Source organism: Anomaloglossus baeobatrachus, chromosome 2 (assembly GCF_048569485.1).
Source record: "Anomaloglossus baeobatrachus isolate aAnoBae1 chromosome 2, aAnoBae1.hap1, whole genome shotgun sequence".
Taxonomy (NCBI): domain Eukaryota; kingdom Metazoa; phylum Chordata; class Amphibia; order Anura; family Aromobatidae; genus Anomaloglossus; species Anomaloglossus baeobatrachus.
The window spans coordinates 106,022,529-106,047,989 of record NC_134354.1 but is presented as its reverse complement, the minus strand read 5'-3'; the positions used below and the strand labels follow the sequence as shown (position 1 = coordinate 106,047,989).

General features: G+C 46.2%; 1 protein-coding gene across 2 annotated transcripts in view; it reads right to left on the bottom strand.

The window, feature by feature from the left end:
- Positions 1 to 25,461, bottom strand: part of SEZ6 (seizure related 6 homolog) — a 978,507-nt gene that overhangs the window by 58,228 nt on the left and 894,818 nt on the right. For both annotated transcript variants that reach the window (XM_075335249.1, XM_075335250.1), the window contains exon 11: positions 19,741 to 19,935. In XM_075335249.1, the coding sequence (XP_075191364.1) occupies positions 19,741 to 19,935 (195 nt within the window). The remainder of the gene's footprint in view (positions 1 to 19,740; positions 19,936 to 25,461) is intronic.

Here is a 25,461-nt window from a genome sequence, read left to right as displayed (position 1 = left end):
ACAGCTCAGCTGATCGCGCGGCACTCTTCATTTGCCGCGTAGAGCTGACAGGAGCGACGGTGTCTTCTGCTGCTCCTGTCACCTCCATGCAGCACAGCTGGAAGCGACGCTGGTCCATCCTGGATGACACCGGACATGGAGGGCTTTTTCGGGCTGATTAAATTGTTGAACCAGGGTATATGTTTGTGTTTTTATTTCTAATAAAGGATTTTTCAGGTGTGTGTGTGTGTTTATTTACTGTCACTTACAGATTAATCATGGAAGGTATCTCGGGGAGCTCCCCATCCTGAGAATACCAGCCTTCAGCCGTATGGCTTTATCTGGCTGGCATTACAATTGGGGGGACCGCACGCCGTTTTTTTAAATTATTTATTTATTTATTTTACTGCACAGTATAGACATGCCCACCGGCTGCTGTGATTGGGTGCAGTGAGACACCTGTCACTCAGCGTGGGGGCGTGTCTCACTGCAACCAATCATAGGCGCCGGTGGGCGGGGAAAGCAGGGAATAGGAGATTGTTTAATGAGCGGCTGGCTTTTTCAAAATAGTAAAAGCCGCCGCAGCAGTGTGAATGCCGTGCAGCGCCGCGCTGGTGATCGGGGAGCGGTGAGTATGAGAGAGGGGGGGAAACTTCAGTCACTCGGGGGATTAGCGGTCACCGGTGAATCCTTCACAGGTGACCGCTAATCAGTACTCGGCACAAACAGAGCCGCGGTATGAGGATGAAGTCATGTGAAGTTCACCCGAGTTCATTCTCATCGCGCAACTCTGTCGGCTGTCAACCGACATTTATAAACGACATTGTGCGTCACACACACACGGACATTCCACGCGGACATTCCACGTACACATACACGTTCATTCCACACGCACACACGGACGTTCTACACACAAACACGGCTAGCATACGCAATTCACACAGATGCCACACGGACCATAAAAACGGACGCAAAAACGGGACACGGACCCGAAAAACGGCCCGTAACACACATGCGTGTTTTTCACGGACGTGTGAAGGGGGCCTAAGGCAGCGGGATATAGGCACTTCCTCCTATCCTTCACCTATCTCCCTTCCCTCCTAGGGAACTGATAAAAGCTTGACAAAGGCCAAGTCTGGCCGAAATGTTGGCTTTGCTTAAATTCTGGTTGAGGTGTTGTTTTTCCTTTTGCAAATATTCTATGAATAAAACACTTTTTGCATTACTACAGTCTTTTGTTTCACTTAAGGCCCCGTCACACACAGAGATAAATCTTTGGCAGATCTGTGGTTGCAGTGAAATCATGCACATATTGTTCCATTTGTACACAGCCACAAATCTGGCACTGATTGTCCACAATTTCACTACAACCACAGATCTGCCGCAGATTTATCTCTGTGTGTGACAGGGCCCTTAAGCACCACCATTATTTGCAGTTGAACCTGGCCCTAAGGCCCCGTCACACACAGAGATAAATCTTTGGCAGATCTGTGGTTGCAGTGAAATTGTGGACAATCAGTGCCAGGTTTGTGGCTGTGTACAAATGGAACAATATGTCCATGATTTCACTGCAACCACAGATCTGCAAAGATTTATCTCTGTGTGTGATGGGGCCTTTGCTCCTTTATTCCTCTTTGGGGCAGACTGGAGTATTGACTTTAAATGGGCAGCACTTAAGAGATGAAGTATGATTTAATTCTTGTGTCAGAGCAAGACCACATAGGAAGAAAGAAAATCTTCTAGCCATCGGTCACTTCAGATGGGCAATAATTTGGTCATGTTCAGTCAGACACCAGCAATTGTCTGGCGAGCAATAGGGTAACAATGTTTTGAATGTTTGACATTCAGGCTCCATATCTCACCATCCACTATAGCTTCGAATGTGAGACTGCCATCATTTTATAGACAATCATCTTGGCTATCTCATACATAAATTTGACTTATAACCATTTTGCATATGATTAGTTATACCCTGTGCAAGTGCCCTAAAAAACAAGGCCCATGTTTTGCCCCCTATAAAGTATTAATAGCACCAGTGTGCACATCTCACAATCACATCACAATATAGTGCCCTTATATCAATCATGGTTCTTAGCTGTGCAATTCACATTTAATAATATCCCCCAATGTACAACTCCGCTATACACAGTATGGTGTCTCTACACCTCCCCTATACATAGCATGATGGGTCCACACCTCCCCTATACAAAGAATTATGGACCCACACCTCCCCTATACAAAATATGATGGACCCACAGTTCTACTATACACAGTATGGTGGACCCACATCTACCCTATACACATTATAATAGGCACACACCTCTCCTATATTCTGTATAGTGGACCCACAGCTACCCTATACACAGTATAGTGGACCCACATCTACCCTATACACAGTATGATGGGTCCAGAGCTCACCCAACACACAGCATAATGATTCACACACCATAATAGCCCCCACAGTAGCTGACACACTGATTAATGGTCCCCATAGTAGGCCGCAAACTGTATAATGGCCCCCAAAGTAGACCCCACACATTGAGGACCCCCATAGCCCCCAAATTTTATATTGGCCCTCACATTAGCTCCCACACTGTATAATGGCCCCCGAAGTAGTCCCCACAGTTTATGATGGCCCCTGACTGTAGTCCCCACACTGTATAATGGCTCCCAAAGATTATGACAGCCCCACACATTAGCTCCTGCACTATATAAAGAGGCCCACACTGTATAAGGGCCCCCCACTCTGTATAAGGGCCCCCCACAATGTCTAAGGACCCTCCACTCTGTATAAGGGCCCCCCTAAATGCATAAATAACTCCCTCACTGTATAAGGGTTACTCATAATACTACTTACAATGTATAAGGGCCCCTCAGAATGTATAAGGACCCCCACTGTACTCTCTGCAATATATGAGGGACCCCAATGTTTTATGCTGCTACCACAGTACAGTCCCCATACTATTTAATAAAAACAAAAAAAAAACATCATATACTCAGCTAATCCAGGCTACTGATTGGTCCAGTGCGGGCATATCATTACGCTGTCATCGCACCTACAGGACATCAGAGTCCCGACACTGCACAATGACATCCTGTGCGTGTCCCAGCGCCATCAGCCAGCTGTTCTGTAGACTGCAGGCTTAAAAAGAACTGCGGTCTATAGAACAGAGAATGGCAGTGAAGGGCGATTGGGCCTCCCTGCTCTACCGCAGAGACACAGATTAACTATATCGGCGGTACACGCCGATATAGTTATCAGTGGCAGTAGCTCTGGCTGGGTGCCATTGAGTGTGAAGCCCAGGGCAACCCCCCCTCCCACAGTAGCTACGCTACTGCTTGCTAATTTGTGTTGCTATATCACATAAAATCCGAATACAATACATTTACGTTTATAGGTGTAACGTGAAAAAATTTGGAAAAGTTCACGGGGTATGAATACTTTTGCAAGGCATATGCGCAGGGACCATGTGTGCTATTTGTACAGGGACCATGTACCAGTGCATGAGGACTTTAGGGTGCTTTACACACTGCGATCTCGCTAGCAAGATCGCTAGCGAGCAAACCCGCCCCTGTCGGTTGTGCGTCATGGGCAAATCGCTGCCTGTGGCGCAGAACATCGCTTACACCCATCACACGGACTTACCTTCCCTGCGACGTCGCAGTGGCCTGCGAACAGCCTCCTTTCTAAGGGGGCGGTTCGTGCGGCGTCACACGGCAGCCGTCCAATAGAAGCGGAGGGGCGGAGATGAGCGGAACGAACATCCCGCCCACCTCCTTCTTTCCTCATTGCGGGCGGCCGCAGGTACGAGGTTGTTCCTCGTTCCTGCGGTGTCACAAATAGCGATGTGTGCTGCCGCAGGAATGAGGAACAACATCGCTACTGACCAGACAATGATTTTTGGTAAATGAACGATGTATCATAGACCAACGATTTTTGCCTCTTTTGCAATCGTTTAAGGTTGCTCATAGGTGTTACACGCTGCGATGTCGCTAACGACGCCGGATGTGCGTCACAAACACCGTGACCCCCTACGATATATCGTTAGCGATGTCGCAGCATGTAAATGGCCCTTTTGCAGACTCCATCAAGTTAGGGGTACTTTGCACGTTGCGACATCGCTACTGCGATATCATCGGGGTCAAATCGAAAGTGACGCACATCCGGCGCCAGTAACGACGTTGCAACGTGTAAAGCCTAGATGCGCCGATAAACGATCGCAAAAGCATCGTAAAACGGTGATCTGTGTAGTGTTGGCCATTTTCATAATGTCGCACCAATAGGAGATACGATGTTGTTCCTCGTTCCTGCGGCAGCACACATCGCTGTGTGTGAAGCCGCAGGAGTGAGGAACATCTCTTTACCTGCCTCCACCGGCTATGCGGAAGGAAGGAGGTGGGCGGGATCTTTACGTCCCGCTCATCTCCGCCCCTACGCTTCTATTGGCCGCCTGCCGTGTGACGTCACTGTGACGCCGCACGACCCGCCCCCTTAGGAAGGAGGTGGGTCGCTGGCCACAGCGACGTTGCAGGGCAGGTAAGTGCGTGTGAAGCTGCCGTAGCGATAATGTTTGCTACGGCAGCTATCACAAGATATCGCATGTGCAACGGGGGCGGGGACTATCGCGCTGGGCATTGCTAGCATCGGCTTGCGATGTCGCAGCGTGCAAAGTACCCCTTAGAGTTTGTAGAATAGGAAAAGATCACAGTCGATGCATTAGTCCAGGAAGCTCTACGGCGTGTGCCCACCAAGTCCACCATCCATTTAATCACATAGATATGTACCGTCTATTGGGGAACAATATTTAACAAGGAATATATAGCAGATATCAAGCCTCCGGACTTTGGAGATGATTTACAGATACATTCAAATGATGTGGGTGAGCACATAACTAGAGAACAAGTGCGTTGTTTCAAGGTAACTAGTGTTCTGAAAGAGGGATCGAGTATGGGAACCGTGCAGTTGGTGCTCATAAAGTTCTATGGAGAACTGTATCTGTCATTTCAAGAGAACTTGCAGCAGAATGTATCTGCTTTTAGCTCCTCCTCCTCCCCTTTCCATAGAAGTTTAAAAGCACCAACTGCCATCTCCTATCTCACTAATGAAAAATCAATCTTCACTGAATACAGATTTTTACCCATGAATTGAAAATGAAACATCAGTCCGGAAGGAGAAAGAAGCAGATTTGTCTGATAAGATATATTTCAAAGTTGCTTATTTTCATGTGTACTATTGATTTATGGAATAAAAATTGAAGCAACACTTAGTCTTTAAACATTTTGTTTTAGCACCGTCTTTAGGAAATTGACATCCACTAGATGTTTCACCACGAACATCCCCAACTCATTGCTATGGTTTCCAAATGCTTTGATAGATTGTCAGTGATGTCATTTCTGTGCAGGCGCTAATTATCAATCTCTTCCCCTATCTTCTCTCCTTTGTTCTCTTTACAAACTAATTATGATGTTGTCATTAGTCAAAGAGTTAGAACTGACAATAATTATCTAATAAGATAATGATTTTCACAAAACGCTGTTGAGAAGGAATGTGAATGTAAAGTTTTTCTTTTTGGTTAATTATATTTTGCCCGCAGGCAGATGCAGAATATGTGATGATAAAATGCAGATTTTTTTTAAGATGATTGTTGTGTTCTGCATGCATTCTGACATGCCTTTTGATAAATATTGTCTGGATAGAACCATTTGGATTTTGCAACTGTAATAATAAAAAAAATGATTCATATCTTATGTTCCTTTAATTCTAAATTACATGTTTATTACTAATAAGTAGTTATGGGCAAATAGTAACTATTTGAGTTCAGATTTGTAACAAATCTCAAAGTACTATTCCAGTTATGTTACAAATAACAAACCTAATGTAAGTCAATGGGGAACCTGAGCGTTTTTCTTGAAGATTTCCCATTGACTTGCATTAGGTTTGTTATTCGTAATGAATACCAGAAAAGTACTTTGGGATTTGTTACGAATAACCCGAACCTAAATAGTTAGTATTTGCTCATAACTACTAAGACACCATTTTTATTCTAAACTAGCTGTAGTACCCGGCGTTATTCAAGATATTAACTAAGTCTCTCTTTTTTTCTCTGTCTCTCTCATGCTGCCACTCTACCTCTCTCCCACCCTACCTCCCTCCCACACTACCTCTCTCCCACCCTACCTCTCTCCCACCCCACCTCTCTCCCACACTACCTCTCTCCCACCCTACCTCTCTCCCACCCCACCTCTCTCCCACACTACCTCTCTCCCACACTACCTCTCTCCCACCCTACCTCTCTCCCACCTTACCTCTCTCCCACTCTACCTCTCTCCCACCCTACCTCTCTCCCACCCTACCTCTCTCCCACTCTACCTCTCTCCCACCTTACCTCTCTCCCACCCTACTTCTCTCCCACTCTACCTCTCTCCCACTCTACCTCTCTTCCACTCTACCTCTCTCCCACTCTACCTCTCTCCCACCTTACCTCTCTCCCACCCTACTTCTCTCCCACTCTACCTCTCTCCCACTCTACCTCTCTCCCACCCTACTTCTCTCCCACTCTACCTCTCTCCCACTCTACCTCTCTTCCACTCTACCTCTCTTCCACTCTACCTCTCTCCCACCCTACCTCTCTCCCACCCTACTTCTCTCCCACTCTACCTCTCTCCCACTCTACCTCTCTTCCACTCTACCTCTCTTCCACTCTACCTCTCTCCCACACTACCTCTCTCCCACCCTACCTCTCTCCCACCCCACCTCTCTCCCACACTACCTCTCTCCCACACTACCTCTCTCCCACCCTACCTCTCTCCCACCTTACCTCTCTCCCACTCTACCTCTCTCCCACCCTACCTCTCTCCCACCCTACCTCTCTCCCACTCTACCTCTCTCCCACCTTACCTCTCTCCCACCCTACTTCTCTCCCACTCTACCTCTCTCCCACTCTACCTCTCTTCCACTCTACCTCTCTCCCACTCTACCTCTCTCCCACTATACCTCTCTCCCACTATACCTCTCTCCCACTCTACCTCTCTCCCACTCTACCTCTCTCCCACTCTACCTCTCTCTGTCTCTCTCCTACTCTCCCTCTCACCCCTGAAATCATATTAACTGACACATAAGCTGACTTATACTAACAATGCCCTTTGTTGCCTAACGCAACCAATCAGACCTCCTTGACCTCTAACAAAATAGAAGCAGAGCTGTGATTGGTTGCTATAGGCCACCTGATAAATATCCAGGGTAACTATCAAAAAAGCCAATATATTACCTCACACATCCAAACAGTTTCTGTGTATGTCTTATTGGCTTCATAGAAGTACACACTGATGACATTTGTGTGTGTGTGTCTCTTTCTGTGTATGTTTTTCGGTGAGTGTCTCTTTCTGTGTATGAGTTTTTTCTTTGTATGTGTCTCTTTCTGTGTGTGTCTTTTTGTGAGTCCTTCAGTGTGTTTCTCTATCTATTTCTGTGTGTGTGTCTCTTTCTGTGTCTCTTTATATGTGTCTGTGTGTCTCTTTATGAGTGTGTCAATTTCTGTGTGTCTCTATGTGTGTGGGTCTCTTTCTGTGCGTGTGGGTCTCTCTGTGTGTCTCTTTCTCTGTCTATAATAGGAGTGTACAATAACAGATCCATTCCCAACTCCATTGACTTTAATGTAAGCAGGATTTTTGGTGGATAACTAAAGCGCAGGGTTAAATTTCCCCCTCAAGACATAGTCTATGATGTTCTCTACAGTAAGTCAAATGAGGTGGGTGTGCAAAATTTCGTGATTGTAAATGTGATGGTGGGGATTCCTGTAGCGGACATACATACACACATAAACATACTGATCTTCATGTGTGAAAGTAATGATACTCTGTCATTTGTCTATATATAGATAAGTGCTTCTTGCTATATTCTGACTTAGAACAGTGGTGGAATAGGACTGAGGACTCCATGGAAAAGAGTACCAACAATGCTGCTACAAAACACACCCAATGTTGTACTTTATGAAGGCCGGTGAATCCACAAAATAAAATTTGAAAAGGCATAACTATTCATTGGAAGCCATTACAGGTGAGGCAACCTAATGAATCTGCAGGAGAGAATGTCAATGTAAAGCTGTCACCACAATAAAAGGAGGATACTTTGAGGCATCTAATGCTTACCACATATTCTGGTTCTTTCACATATATTTTTTTACTTCTTGTTGCCATGTGTGTTCATAATTTTGCTGACCTCAGTCAGAAACTACAGTGTGCACAGTCCAATATGAGCATGAAAAACTATTGCATGAACAAGTGGGTCCAAACTTTTGACTGGTGCTGTATACAAGACATGTTATATGACTTTATTATACTCTTGGTCCCCCTGGTTTGTGCGCCCCAATCTTGTCTTTTTGTGTCACACGTCATCATCCCAATTTTTCACCTGATTAATAAAGTTTATTCACTTTCAATATCTGGCTATTTGATCGCTTTTTGCCTTTCTTTAGTGAGGTATATACAAAATTGAGTAAAACATTTTTCGCACTCCGGTTAAATTAAAGCTTCTGCTGGCCGCACTATCTTATCAGCACTTTCTGGAGGAGCTCACTGTCTCCCCGGTCTCTGCTGTTAATGTCTGAAATACTTTTATCAGTTCATTTGTGACTGTAGTTCGAGAAACAATGGCTTCTCCACTTGTGTTTTGTACAAAAAAAGACCAGCATGCTGAGTCTGATGTGAATATTTATAGGAGACTTTGTGCACAGTATAGAAAATGTGCCACAAAGAAGGGTGTAAGAATGGATGGATAAGTTCATGGAAGGTCACACGTCAGCCATTAAGAGGGAGCTTGGCATCCTTCCACATTCATGACTAACGACAACATTGAGGGTTCACTTGAACTGATTTTATTAGATGAGTAACTGTGGCACCCTTGGGCTTCAGGCGCCACAGGGTATTGCATCACTTTTCAGGGGTAATATCTATCCCGGGTCAGGAGGGGGTTAACCTGCCAGTGCCTTCACAAAACACACACAAACAACAGCAGGTGCTTAGTCACAGGGGGTTGGACTAGGGCAGACAGGGTAGCCAGCCATCACGAAGCATGGGACTTCCCCAGTCGCTAGGACAACCACCGGGGGCGGGCACCAGATGGGGTAGAAGTAGGAGCAACCAACACACTTTAGACAGAAACTTCCTGGGCACAGCTTGGGATAACACCTAGCACTGACAACTGGAGTTAAGGCCCAGTCACACTAAACAACTTACCAGCGATCCCAACAACGATACAACCTGATAGGGATCGCTGGTAAGTTGCTAGGAGGTCGCTGGTGAGATGTCACACTAAGCGACGCTTCAGCGATCCCACCAGCAACCTGACCTGGCAGGGATCGCTGGAGCATCGCTACACGGGTTGCTGGTGAGCTGTCCCACAGGCAGATCTCACCAGCAACCAGTGACCAGCCCCCAGCTAGCAGCGCCGCGTGGAAGCGATGCTGCGCTTGGTAACTAAGGTAAATATCGGGTAACCAACCCGATATTTACCTTGGTTACCAGCGCACACCGCTTAGCGCTGGCTCCCTGCACACCTAGCCATAGTACACATCGGGTTAATTACCCGATGTGTACTCTGCTACGTGTGCAGGCAGCAGGGAGCCAGCTTCTGCGGATGCTGGTAACCACGGTAAACATCGGGTAACCAAGAAGCCCTTACCTTGGTTACCCGATGTTTACCTTCGTTACCAGCATCCGCCGCTCTCACACTGCCAGTGCCGTCTCCCTGTTCCCTGCACTCCTAGCCACAGTACACATCAGGTTAATTACCCGATGTGTACTGTGGCTACGTGTGCAGGGAGCAGGGAGCCGGCACTGACAGCGTGAGTTGTTGATTTTCTATGCTGCACTTTAAAAATGTCTTGATTACTTGCTGACCTGTTTTAAACAGTTGAAAATGTTTGAATGTTTATTTGCTGTGCCTCCCATGCTCAGTATTGAGTAGAAGCACTCTTTTGAGCTAGTACAGCCATGAGTCTTCTTGGTAATGATGCAACAAGTTTTTCACACTTGGATTTGGGGATCCTCTGCCATTCCTTCTTGCAGATCCTCTCCAGTTCTGTCAGGTTGGATGGTGAACGTTGGTGGACAGCCATTTTCATGTCTCTCCAGAGATGCTCAATTGGGTTTAGGTCAGGGCTCTGGCTGGGCCAGTCAAGAATGGTCACAGTTGTGTTTTAAAGCCACTCCTTTGTTATTTTTTTGTTATTTTAGCTGTGTGCTTAGGGTCTTGTTGTTGTTTTTCTTGTTTAATACATTTGCAAAAATGTCATCTCTTTTTTTTTCTGTCAAGATGGGGTGCATAGTGTACATTAATGAGAAAAAAATGAACTTTTTTGAATTGACCAAATGGCTGCAATGAAACACAGAGTGAAAAATTTAAAGGGGTCTGAATACTTTCCGTACCCACTATATATATATATATATATATATATATATATACCGTATATATATATATATATATACATACGTATGTTGTATAGTATGTATATATATATAGTAAGATGGCGACTGGACATGATGGCAGTCTATGGGAGATATGTATTGCAGAGGTGGTTATTTTCTGTGATGTAATCCCAGATACAAGCTCTAGTACAGTTAGTATAGAGTTCTTAGGGTGCATCAGGGCCAGGTTTTAGGAGCAGATGGGTGGGTCTGGCTGCTCATATACTTCCACCCATGGGTGTGGTGCATTTTTTTAAAAATGGAGACTGTTTGTCTCACATATGGCCTGTGTGTGGAGGTTGCTACACCTCCAGAGAGAAACTGTGTGAAAGGAAAGTTTCTAATCCTGAGCGGGTGAGCCCACAGAGAATCTGACTTCTCATTTTTCTGTTTTGTATCTTTTTGCCGGAAAGGCAAGCTTTATGTTTTCTTCCTCCAGAGCAGCTTGTGGTATCTGCAAATAAACCAGCTGGACTGTTTAAATAGAAACTGACCCTGTTGTTACCTCAATCTGTAGCTCAGTGAGTGTCATCATCACTATATATATATATATATATATATATATATATATATATATATATATATATATATATATATAAAAACACATGTGTCATTAGTGTGAAGAAGAACATAACAAGTATAATTTGATGTGCAAAATTCGTGCCACTGATGTTAATCTAAACTCCTTAAGTGCCTTTGAAATGAGAAACTCAGAGTAATTGTAGCTCCACTAGACCAGGGCAGCGTGGCTTTGATGCAATTTTCTGCTACAGGAAAGCAGAGTAGTTTTAGCGGGGAGGAGTAGCAGGGATGTAGCGGTGGGTTAGGTGGGTGGAAAGCATATTTTCAGTTAGATGAGACCAATTAAAGCTCTCAGGCAGCCTAATTAGCCGGTAGATTTCTCTTTCATCCTAACTTCATTCAGGTCTTCTTTTTTTTATTTGCAGATGTGTTCATTTAACATGATTTTAACTCTTTTCTTTCCCTTTTGTTCAGATAAACGAGTAGTTTCTTTTATATCAGAGTGTCACATAGTATTTTATACTATTGTGCTGTATGCCTGACACGGGTCATTGCGTTCATTCTCTGGGCGGATTCTTCTTAGTAATCATTTCAAACTGGATTTAAATCAAAATATGTTTTCAATCAGTATCAATTCATAGCTGTATAATTGCCTGTGTCAGTTGCTGTGACAGGAGGAAATGAATCATACTGGCTGAGATATCAATCCATCACTCCTTTTAATACACACATAGCATGCATAAGCAGATCTATGTAAACCCCAGAATAACAGATGGGACAAGCTTTGAAATGGAGAATAAGCTATAGTAAAAATGGCTAAACAATTTCAATACCTGTCGGTGAATGTCTGTTTGGCCGACAGCTAATCCTAACAATCTACTTTATAAATGTTCAGCTAAATATCCTTTGTCGTTGTTTTATCTCTCCTGAGCAAAAATGTTTGGCCATGTTGAAATATAATAGGCCTGATCTACTTTATTCTCCCAACATAGGGCGAAGGAACCTCAGCCACAAATGTCATAAAGATCAATTGGTTGGTCTTTCCCGGTTGTCACGATTTTCTGTGCACAGCATCTCACAGACTTGAAGATGCTTTGCGGTGCTTACAGATCTGGCAGTATCTCTATTCCTTTGTGCAGAACATCTTGCCTTTGGAGATGCTCTGCTATGCCACCCTTGATACTGAACAGGCAGCTTGGTTACTACACAGGAGTTCAGGTTGGTTCTGGAAGGTGCTGGTTACTCAGCTGTTCCACCTTCCAGGTAACTGCTCAGGCTTCTTTACTGAGCATACTCCTCCAAAGCTCTGCCAGTTGTATTATCTGGCTCTGCTGTGTTGCCATAGTTTGTGTGTCTGCTTGTGGTCTGATCTTGGTATTCTGACCCCGGACTGGTATTGGACTTCTCTCTGCCCACACCCTATTTCTGTTGTGTTCTCCTGCCTTTGACTCGGACCGTTACTTGACCACATCTCTGATTGCTCTTTTATTTACTACGTGCTCTCCTGGTATTTGACACTTGGATTGTGACCTGACAATGCCCCTAATTACCACTTATGATTATAGGTGAGCTCCTGTTACGAGACCCCGACTTTCCTGACTACCCTTCCGCGTTACACCACTGAAGTGTAATGTATATTGCTACCAATATTTGAAATATCTTTCTTTACAAGTCACCTCGTGCCGAAACCTTCTTTTTTTTGTTTTTAGTGCAGGATACATTACTTAGTGTGCTGGTGAGGCTCCAATTTGGGAGGTGGCCATTTTTTCTTTTACGCCATCCTGGGGCTATTCAGATTAACCAGATTATTAGTGGAGAACAACTTTAATAACCATAAGATCTTTTTATGCCCGTGGCACTACTGGTTGGGATATTAGAATTTCTTAGAAGAAAAATCTATATGTTACGAATCGGTGGCGCCATAGCCGCAAGCAGCCTGCTGCGGTTCCTGTTGCGCCCAGGCACTGGCTGCCGTTTTTGGCCGTGCCTCGGGTATGTCCAGCTGGCTCCTTCTTCCTCCACGTCTAAGTGTGGAGAGGCGGCTAGTGCGCATGCGCACGCCGATTTACCCCAGCCAGAGCCTAAGTCCAGTATTTCGCCGAGTGAGCATGCTCAGCCTGATAGTGAAATTTCTGAGGCCAAGCCCTTGGTTCAGGCTACTGAGCATGCTCCTACACTTAGTGCGAAAAGCCTCTTGGCAAAGGTACTTGGACATCGTGCCGTGTCTAAGTCCTGTGTTGTGCCTACTGAGCATGCTCAGGCAGATAGTCTGATTTCTGAGACTGTTGTTCAGGCTACTGAGCATGCCCAGGCACTAGGATTGCATCAGAGGCTAGGTCCGGTAAGGATATCACTGGGCATGTCCGTGAGGTGGCAAGCCCTGATAGGGCAGAGGGCATCAGGTGTCCTGATGACGTGCCACTCCGGACTGGCTCACGGAGGCCCACCCCTACGACCTGGCACCTCACCATTGGTCGTCAGACGATGACTGGTGAGGTGTTTGGGGCGTGGCAGCCATGCTGATGACATGGCACTCTGCTATTGGACCCTGGAGGTGCCATTGTAGTCCACGCTGGGTTTGGGACAAACCCAGGTTATAAAAGAGGCTGGAGACAACATGGAGGTGCGCAGTCTTCTCATATGCTTGTTCTGAGCACACCTCCATGTATAGAGTCCATTGCAGCATAAGCCTTTGTTTGGAAGCGGTAGGTAGGGTTAGGTGAACGGTGCCTGTCACGCTAAGATTCGTGGCTCAGCACATCAGGGCCAGGCGCCGTACTTCCCTCCTGCTGTTCAAGTCTTACTGGGCTGCGGCTGCTGTGCCAGCTGTCCGGTTGTGCCCCCCTATGCTCACGGACAGTGTACCCCAGGACCCCTGTGGTGTTAACAGGGAGTTCCTGGGTTGGGTGTGTGAACCCTGTTATCCTCCTTGGCTTCCCAGTCAACGCTACTGGTGTGACCACCTGGCCTGATGTGTCCTTCACACAAGTGGCTAGTCGAGAGGTGACCAGAAACGCTAATCGGAGGACCGCTCGGCCTGACGTGTCCTACACACGTGGCCAACAGGGCGCTTTCGTGGCGGTCTTCCGGTCAACGCTACCCGGTCACCACCCGGCCTGACATGTTATCTGCACATATGGTCGGTGTAGCACCAGCCAGGTACACCAAAACGCTAACTGGGTTGTCGTCCGGTCTGACGTGTCCCTACACACGTGACCGGTCACCAAGTTTCCTGGGTTATCTCAGAGCCATCCAGCTCTGTATTCTCCGCTTAACCTTTAGGTTGCCAGCAGCTCCTTTGTTATCTGGAGCATGGTGGGCCCCGACTGGCGATTGGAATATTTACCACCTTGTCCTGATCTGCTAGTCCCCCCCGTAACACTATACTTGCCTAATAATACTCCCTTGTCTATGCTTGGTGTTCCTTCCAAGTTGGTATATGATGTGTTAACTTCTCCCCTCTTCTTTTCTCCTCTCCTTTCCATTTTTCCCATTTCTCTACCTTCCCAAATCCCCCTCCAACTCCAAACTTGTTTGCTATATTTTATTTTATTGTTCACTGTTGTTTTTCCTGTCTTGATACTGTATTTACAGATTTATTCACTGTCATTGCATCCCCTTCCTTTTAAATGTATTAAAAATAAAGTTGTTTTATTTTTTTTAAGAAAAAAGAAAGGATCTCAATGAATTAATTCTGGGAATTGAAAAATATTAATTTTGTTCTTGTTATTTTGCGTTTTAATTTGGGATAGTACTTTATTAACTAAAGCAATATTGAAAGAATTTTTTTAGCATTTTATTTCGGATTTATTTTTTGGGCTTATGCTTTTAAGAGCATTTGTATTTCCTTTGGGTGTTTGTAGTAGGGTAATTGCCTTTCTATGAAATTGGTTCTATTAAGTATGTAGTTGTACTTGACTAGTGTTGCAAAGTTCAATGCAAAATAATTCCTGCACTCAGCCTAAATATGTTGCTGTTTTACAGCTGATGAATAACCATAGAGATATACCTACAGTAATAAAGAAAATAGCAAAAAAAAAAAATTAGTTTTTTTGTACTCTATGAATTTATGAATTTCCAGTGTTAAATGTGTCTGTTTTTCTCATTTAAGATGCAAATTTTTTTTTATTAGGAATAATATGTTACATTACTTTCTGAATTTGCTCCTACAACCTCTTTGTCTATCGCACTTACACTGTGGATGACACTTGGTGATCCATGCGTGCTCCTGCCAAATGTTATGGTGTGATTGGGATTTGTGGTGCTGCTCAGCCAAGGAGTCTGATATGGTTCGGGGTCTTTGAGTCCCAAACCGGTCCAGTACTGTCATTGACTCCCACATGGGGATCGGTCGACTCCGCAGTGCCACCTGTCCGTTGCTCAAGGTGTCAGGCTGACAGGCATCAGGTGGCTAGAGTCATGTGTGGCGCCCTGGACAAGCCAGGGGCCACAGATAACAACACACACACACCCCCACCCCCAGCAGTTCACAGCAGACATCCCCAAAGTGACCTGCTTTCTTCCTCGAGCTCAGACAGACACACCAGGTGGGCGGAGTTAGGAGATGGAGACGCCCACCCAGGAGTTTGGCTGGCCGAGGCAGGAAACAAGCCCAGTCAAGTTCAGGCAGAGGAAGAGAGAGGAGGTCTGCAGAGAGGCAGACATAGCCAGGGGCCTAGGTTGGAGCCTAGGGCCCTCGTACAGAAAGTCAAGCAGGCGGTAGTGGCCGTCTGCAGGAAGCCGGGGAGACAGTTGGTGGAACCGTAGGTAGCCGGGGCTGGGCGGTGGCCCACCGGTACTGAACCGGGGAGCCAGCTGGAAGCCAGAACGCAGGAGGAGTGTGCACGTAAGTGAAAGAAAGGACTTATACCACCAAACTGGGTCAGGGGAGAAACAACATCCGCAGCCGTCTGTGGGACCCGTCCATCCAGCCGTGTGTTTTACTGAGAACTGTGTCATCATCATTACCGGCTGAGTGAGTACCACCGTGCCGTGCGGCACCGCGCTGCCCCCGTGACCCTGCACCTCACCAGGCCCCGTAACCCGCCTGCTACCCATCCACCTACCTCACCGGGCCCCGGGACAACCAACCCCCTACCCACGGAGGGGAGAACTAACATCTAGCTGCTCCATACCATCACTCCCGGGATCCCCGTCCAGAGCAGCGGTGGTGTTCCAATCTCACCACAACCGTGGGTGGCGTCACGGACAATCTCCCTTACCAAATCCCCTTTTACTGTGGAGCCTGGGATCACAGACCGGGTCACGCCATCGTGATACCCGCAGAAGTGACCCCGTGGCCCGGATCTGAGTACCCCTGGTCCCCGGGCGAGACATTTGGCGTCACGAACAGGATCTTACCGCTCTGCCGTTGGGTAGAGGTGCGCCTTGTTACCGCCGGAGCTGTCCGGCCGAAAAGTTTGCAAAGTCGCCATCTTGGGCGCGAAAAATTTCCCGCTCGAGCGTCTTCCCCGAGCAGGAAAGGCGCGAAAGTGGAGCCCCGCCCCCTGAAGAAGGAAGTGCTAAAAAGAGACTAAGGGGGACGGGATGGCGTCCGGCCGCATGTGAACCGCGGCTGTGGAAGCAGGGACGCCAGGACTCTGCCAGTGTTTGGTTCCTGGAACGCCGCTGCGCGAGATGTCCCGTCCGTCCGGCACCGCTGAAACCTCGGTGCTCGTGCCCGCGGCCAACGCCCCGACCGACCCGTTACCCCTGTCACCGGTAGCGGAGCTCGCAGCGTCTGTGAGGGAGGGCCCAGGTCTTACCATCGTCACCGCCCTGCCACCGGTCCCGGCTTCCATCCCAGCCGCACCGCCGATGACGATGGCCCCGGCAGTCCGCCCGGCCGCGACGGAGATGACGACGGCTCCGGCAGTCCGCCCGGCTGCAACGGCAGCGAAGCACCCATCCCGTTAACTATCTGGGCAGCCTGGTTCTGGACTGGGGTCAAGGGGTGCTGCCCATTTTTTAGGGGCAGCATCAGGGCCAGGTTGTTTGGGTGGGTGACTAAAGGACCCGTTACGTTGCCATTATTAAAAGTGTTAATTGTTGTTGCAACGTTGAAGTAATGTGCATCCCGTTGTGGGAAGATTGAAAATGCATGTGTGAAAATGTTTAAAATGTTTTATTCTTTTTACAGTTAAAAGAAAAATAAAACCGGTGATGGACGGGCAGCCCGCGGACGGTCTGCATTTTGCTAAGGGGGAATGTGGCGCCCTGGACAAGCCAGGGGCCACAGATAACAACACACACACCCCCACCCCCAGCAGTTCACAGCAGACATCCCCAAAGTGACCTGCTTTCTTCCTCGGGCTCAGACAGACACACCAGGTGGGCGGAGTTAGGAGATGGAGACGCCCACCCAGGAGTTTGGCTGGCCGAGGCAGGAAACAAGCCCAGTCAAGTTCAGGCAGAGGAAGAGAGAGGAGGTCTGCAGAGAGGCAGACATAGCCAGGGGCCTAGGTTGGAGCCTAGAGCCCTCGTACAGAAAGTCAGGCCGTCTGCAGGGAGCCGGGGAGACAGTTGGTGGAACCGTAGGTAGCCGGGGCTGGGTGGTGGCCCACCGGTACTGAACCGGGGAGCCAGCTGGAAGCCAGAACGCAGGAGGAGTGTGCACGGAGGTGAAAGAAAGGACTTATACCACCAAACTGGGTCAGGGGAGAAACAACATCCGCAGCCGTCTGTGGGACCCGTCCATCCAGCCGTGTGTTTTACTGAGAACTGTGTCATCATCATTACCGGCTGAGTGAGTACCACCGTGCCGTGCGGCACCGCGCTGCCCCCGCGACCCTGCACCTCACCAGGCCCCGTAACCCGCCTGCTAGCCATCCACCTACCTCACCGGGCCCCGGGACAACCAACCCTCTACCCACAGAGGGGAGAACTAACATCTAGCTGCTCCATACCATCACTCCTGGGATCCCTGTCCAGAGCAGCGGTGGTGTTCCAATCTCACCACAACCGTGGGTGGCGTCACGGACAATCTCCCTTACCAAATCCCCTTTTACTGTGGAGCCTAGGATCACAGACCGGGTCACGCCATCGTGATACCCGCAGAAGTGACCCCGTGGCCCGGATCTGAGTACCCCTGGTCCCCGGGCGACAGACATGTACCATCCTGAGCCTAGGTGCTCATTTAGCGCTACCGCGCATGTGTGGGTTCCCACAGCCTCTACAGGCATTAAGTGCGGGATTACTGCTATCGCGCATGTGCGTGATGTCATCGCTGACGTGGCGGCCACTGATTGGCTCGCGGTGATGTTAGTGGTGATGCGGTGGCCGTGGGATGGCCGTAACCGGCGCCATTACCACATGCCATGTGGCCTGGGCCAGGGAGGCAGCTATAAAAGGTCCTTCACTACGCCCAATGGGGGCGTGAGTGTTATTCTCTATGACAGCAGCTCAGTCAGCAGACTGTACTACATGTGTGTGTGTGTGGATTCCAGCGCCATCTTATCCTGCAGAGTCAGTGGCAGGACTGTGTGTGGTTAGGACAGTGGTAGGCAGGGCTAGGGCATCAGTCCCGGATGCCACAATTCTCTGGAAACGCAGCACGGTTAGGGTCAGCTCCTATCCTACCAGTCCTCGGATGCCCAGTGACGCTAACTGGGTGTCCCACTCGGTCTGACGTGCCCCCTACGCACGTGACCGGTAGTCTGCAGAGCTTGCGGCAGACTCGTGTGTGTGTGTGTGTGTGTGTGTATCAGGGCTAGGCGCCGGTACCAAGTATTCGTATGTCAGTACACTTGTGTCTTGGCATGGTGAGGGTCAGTCTATGTCCTATCAGTCCTCGGGCATCCGTTAATGCTAGCTGGGTGGCCCACATGGTCTGACATGCCCTTACGCACGTGACTGGTAGTCTGCAGTGTCAGTGGCAGATGTGTGTATGTACCAGTCCTCTGTTTCCCAGTGATGCGAACTGGGTTACTGCTCGGTCTGATGTGTCCCTTCACACATGACCAATACCTGTGTACCTATAAAGCTAACAGGGACACGCTATATGTTGGGGTGTGCTCTTTAACATCCCCTTCATTCACATTTGAGTTTTCCTTAGTTGCTGTAGCCGTCCACTAGTCCGGTAGTGGCTTTGTCATCTGCCCAGCGGACTTCGGGTGACAATTGATATCATAATATTTTATATCCAATCGTCACCCTTTGTAACGGAGTCTGTGTGTTTCTGCACAACAACGGCTAGTCAGCAGATGTAATTAACTCTCTGCCTTGTAATTTGGACAGGACCACACCCTATTTAAACTCCCACCAGTTAGCTAGGAGTTGCCAATTTTCAATGCTCATCTTGGTCCGTTTCTCTTTCATAGCTTGCTACCTACCCTAGCTTATTTGATACCTGTTGTTGAGTAGCTTAACCCTTTGATTGCCTTACAATTCTGTCTTTGACTCTGTTCTCCTCGTTTTGACATTATCTACCTCTTAGCCTCGTTCTTGACTTCTGACTTTGTTCATTATCTGGCCTTTCTGGTTTTGAACCAGCTTGTTGACTGAACTTTGCTTGCTCACTCCAGTAGCCAGGGGCCACTCTGTGGACTTAACCTAGGAAATACTGGTATAAGTTTAGATTTCTGTGTAGGGTTTAAAGAGAGAAGGCAAGACTTCTCCTTGGACCTGCTAAGTAGATTGGCATCAGGAAACTCTGTCCATGGATGCTCTATTATTATACAGTTTATATTATATATGATATGATATAGGATTGGTAATCTCAAGAACAGTAAAATCTGCAATGTAGCCACAGAGCAATATATTAGTCATATGTCTTACCCCTTTCACATGATGGAAGGTCTCCACTCCATGTAAGGTCCCACTGACACATCAGAAGCTCAGCTCCTGCAATCTCATATCCTGGATAACACTGGTAGGTTACGACGGTGCCATGGACAAGCTCCGACTGAGAAGTAGTTTTCCAGCCATTGGGAATTTCGGGCAATTCCGGACATGTATCATTCCTTGGTACCTCTACAAACACAGCAAGATCACAAAACTGAACAGATCTAAGTTTTCTATATACATTTACACTGACGAGCAAAAGGGTAAAAATGTCTTGAACTTTTGACTTCCAGGCTCAATATCTCACCATCAACTACAACTTCAAATGTAAGACTACCTTCATTTCATAGACAATCATCTTGGCTATCTCATACATAAATTTGACTTGCAACTATTTAGCATATAATTAATTATACACATTCTTGTCCTGTAACTGCATTGTTACTGTGTTGCGTCCGGTGGTGGAAAAATATTTTTTTCCCCAGTATACTACAAATTGCAACCTGTTCTCATATTCCCCGACAGTTGAGTGTGTTATTAGATTGATTCCCAAGAAAAAGGTTGCTGGTTCGCATTGAGGTGCAGCCATGAAGAAGATTTCCCAAGAAAAGGGAAACAGCATCATCCAGCTCATCAATAGCGGTCTCTCAGCCAAGAAAATTGCCAAACTGCATCATGTGAGGCCATGAGAGCTGGAAGAATATGAAATGAAGTTCATCCATTCAAAAACTAAGAGGTGGCTATCCAGACAAAATATCAGAATTAACAATCGACTCATCCCAAGGTCTATCAGTTCTGGCGTGAAAAACACGATAGTGGAGGTTGCTCGTATGCTTTGTAATAGTGAGATCACAGACGTCCATGCAAGCACCATGTGACACATGTTACACAAATCTGGACTGGAATAAGTGATATGGAGCAATGAGACAAAAATAGACTAAGCTCTCATGGGTGCAAACATTCTGGAAGAAAAAAGTGAAAAAGTGGTTAACGGACCGAAAAATTGAAGGCACTATTAAGTTCGATGAAGGAAGCCTGATGATATGGGGTTGTTTCATAGCCAAAGGCGTTGTATACTTGATCAGTATCAATGCTGAGATATACCATATGTGAGTATCCTACAAGATAAGATATTTTGTACACTTGAATATTATGTATGAAAAGTACGACGTAATGTTCCAGCAGGACAACGACCTGAAGCATACGTCAAGATTGGAGAAGAAATGGTTCAAGGACAAAGAACAGGAGGTGCTGGATTGGCCCCCAAAGTCCCCAGAACTCAACCCAATTGAATACTCGTGGGTAAATTAAAAAAAAAGTTGTATACATATTCAAGTGAGTTGACCAGTATGACCAACTTTTTAATGTGTAGAAGAGACATGGTCTTGGATTTGATGGAGAGCATACACAGAAGGATTCAGGCAGTGGTGAAAGCCAAAGGTTTTAAAATACTAACAAAATACTAACAAATAATAAACATTTCAAATCTTAGGTGCAAAACAGTAACAATGCAGTGAAATGAAAAAAAGCTGCATAACTAATCATATGCTCAATAGTTGCAAGCCAACCACATTTATGTATCATTTAGCCAAAATGTTTGTCTATAAAATTAAGGTAGTGGACGTTGGGATATGGAGCCTGAAATTCAAAAGTTCAAATCATTGCTACCCTTTTGCCCGTCAGTGTAATATATATATATACAGACAGTGTATATATGTGTGTATATATATATATACACAGTATATACACACACATATATATATATATATATATATATATATACACACACACTACAGTACAAAAGTTTAGGGTCACTTAGATATTTCCTTATTTTTGAAAGGAAATCATATTTTTTTCAATGAAGCTACCATTAACTTGAACAGAAATATACTCTATACATTGTTAATGTGGTAAATGACTATTCTAGATTCAAACGTCTGGTTTTTAATGCAATATCTACATAGGTGTATAGAGGCCCAATTCCAACAACCACCACTCCAGTGTTTTAATGGTACATTGTATTTCCTAACTGTGTTAGAAGGCTAATGGATGTTTAGAAATCTCTTGAAAACCCTTGTACAAGTATGAAAGCAAAGCTGAAAACTGACCTTCCTTTGAGCAAGTTGAAAATCTGGAGCATTACATTTGTTGGTTCCATTAAACTATCAAAATGGCCAGAAAAAGAGAACTTTCATGTGAAACTTGACAGTCTATTCTTGTTCTTAGAAATGAAGGATATTGCCAAGAAACTGAAGATTTCCTACAATGGTGTGTATTACTTCCTTCAGAGGAGAGGACAAACAGGCTCTAAACAGAGTAGAAAGAAATGGGAGGCCGCACTGCACAACTGAGCAACAACACAAGTACATTAGAGTCTCTAGTTTGAGAATTCGAAGCCTCACAGGTCCTCAACTGGCAGCTTCATTAAATAGCACCTGCAAAATGCCAGTGTCAACATCTACAGTGAAGAGGCAACTCCAGGATGCTGGCCTTCAGGGCAGAGTGGCAAAGAAAAAGCCATATATGAGATTGGCTAATAAAAGGAAAAGATTAATATAGGCAAAAGAACACAGACATTGGACAGAGGAAGATTGGTAAAAAGTGTCATTTACAGACGAATCGAAGTTTCAGGTGTTTGGATCACACAGAAGAACATTTGTGAGACGCAGAACAAGTTAAAAGATGCTAGAAGAGTGCCTGACACCATCTGTCAAGCATGGTGGAGGTAATGTCATGGTCTGGAGTTCCTTTGGTGCTGGTAAAGTGGGAGATTTGTACAATGTAAAAGGGATTTTGAACAAGGAAGGCTGTAAGTCCATTTTGCAACGCCATGCCATACCCTGTTGACAGCACCTGATTCGAGTCAATTTCATCCTACTACAGGACAATGACCCAACGCACACCTCCAAAATATGCATGAGCTATTTAGGGAAGAAGCAGGCAGCTGGTATTCTATCTGTAATGGAGTGGCCAGCCAAGTCGCCAGATCTCAACCCTATTGAGCTGTTGTGGAGGCAACTTGACCGTATGGTACGCAAAAAGTGCCCATCAAGGCAATCCAACTTGTGGGAGGGGCTACCTCAGCAAATTAAAAGCTGGAATGCCAAAGGTCTGCAAAGCTGGAATTGCTGCAAGTAAAGTGCAAGTAAAAATCATTATTTCTAACCTAGTCAATGTCTGGACTGCATTTTCTATTCATTATGCAACTCATTTGATAAATAAAAGTATCATTCTTCATGGAAAAGACAAAAGTGTCTGGGTGACCAAACTTTTGAACTGTAGTGTGTATATATATATATATATATATATACATATATATATATATGTATATATATATATATATATATATATATATATATATACATACACACAGTATATACAAGCACGCACACACACACACACACACCTCACACACACACACACACACACACACACATATATATGCACACACAGTATATTACAAAAATGAGTATTTCATTGTAACTTTTCATGGGACAACACTGAAAATATGACATTTTAATACAATGTAAAGTAGTCAGTGTACAGCTTGTATAACAGTGTAAATTCATAAATTATGTGTACCCTCTAAATAATTCAACGCTGGCAACAAAAGTGAGTACACCAGTAGGTGAAAATGGCAAAATTGTGCCCAAAGTGTTAATATTTTGTTTTGCCACCATTATTTTCAAGCACGGCCTTAACTATCTTGGACATGGAGTTCACTAGAGCTTCACAGGAGCCGCTGAATCCTCTTCCATCCTCCATGATGACATCACAGAGCTGTTGGATGTTAGCAGCGCTTTTTTTGTTATAAAATATTTGCCGTTACGCATCTCTGAGTTGAGGAGCGTGGGGGTGGGGGAACGCTGTCAGGCGCCGGCGGCTGAGATTGAGGAGCGGGGGAGGAGATCTGTCAGCCGGTGGCCGAAATTGAGGAGCGGGGAGGGAGTGCTGTCATGCTGTCGGGCGGCTGGGAGATCCTGTGCACAGTTTACCTGTTGAGGCATTGGGCGGCGGAACACGGCAGTCCCCATACAGCTCCGCCCCACGGCTGCATTACCGCCCCCCTGAATATAGTGCCGCCTGAGCAAACTGCTCAACTAGTTCAATGGACGGGGTTGCCCTGTTTCTCATTATTCAGTTTTGTAATCTGTACGCTAATTTCAATCAAAAACGATGTAATTCAGATTTCAAAAGAAAAATAAAAAATGACTAATACTGTATAATCATTTTTTTCACTTGCAAAATATGGTTTTCGACTTACCTAGGCTGTATTCTATAAGAAACGCCAAATTTCAACCAAATTTATCAGGATCATTAACACTAGCTGATGCAGGGTTCGATAGAGCAGAATGTGGCCACCAGTTCTTCAACTATCATCTGATTTGTGTCTCCACGTCTGTTCGGGGTCTTTTGCGTGGTGGAGCTGCACCGACCGAGAAATAGTGCGTTATTTTATCCATCTAAGACAAGTTTGACGAAACAAAACTCAATGAACCTTGCTCCCTCCATTCTCCATCCCCCTGTTCCCTCCATCCTCCATCCCCCTGCTCCCTCCTTTCTCCATCCCCCTGGTCTCTCCATCCTCCATCCCCCTGCTCCTTCCATCCTCAATCCCCCTGATCTCTCCATCCTCCATCCCCCTCATCTCTCAATTCTCCATACCCTTGATCTCACTCTATCCCCCCTGCATCCTTCTTCCCCCTGCACAGCCTGCTGCCCTCTGCACCCCTCTCTCACATACGCTGCACTCCTCCATCTTCACCAGCTTCTTTCCCGCTGGGCAAAACTTCACGGCTCCGCCCAACCGAATCATATGTACGTGACATCATCGCAGGTCCTGCAGCTCCAGTAGTTGCTCTGCTTGTGCCTCCGTTCCACACATGGCTAATTTGTATAGTTTACAAATTAGCCATGTGGACAGAGCCAGAGGTGCTGGCCCTCAGCGCTCTTCAGATTTTACGGTACGCCATAAAAAAAGCACTGGATGTTAGATATCTTGTGCTCCTCCACCTTCCATTTGAAGATGCCCCAGAGATGCTCAATGGAAACGTGCTTGACCAGTCCAGCACCTTTTTTCCTCAGTTACTTTAGTAAGGCTGGGGTCATCTTGGTGGTGTGTTTGAGGTTGTTATGTTGGAATACTGCCCTGAAGTCCAGTTTCCAAAGGGAGGGGATAATAGTTTGTTTCAGTATGTCACAGTACATGTTGACATTCATGGTTCCCTCAATGAACTGTAGCTCCCTGCAGCTGGCAGCTCTCATGCAGCCCCAAATCATGACATTCCCACCACAATATGTGACTGTAGGCAAGACACACTTTTTTTGTACTCTTCACCTAGGTGCCGCCACACACGCTTGACACCAGCTGACTACAGGACATGATTCCAGTAATCCATCTCCTTAGTCTGCTCATCTTCAGAAAATGTTTATTGCATTTCTTGTGCATCATTTTTAGAAGAGGCTTGATGCAGTGTTCGGCGTATGGTCTGAGCACTGTTAGGCTGGCCTCCCACCCTTTTAACCTCTGTAGTAATGCTGGCAGCACTCATTCATCTAGAGACAAGCTCTGGATATGACTCTGAGCACACAATGTCTTTGGTCGACCATGAGCAGGCCTGTTCTGAGTGGATCCTGTCTTGTTAAATCGCTGTATGGTGTTTGCCACCATGCTGCAGCTCAATTTCAGGGTGTTGGTAATCTTTCTATAGCCTA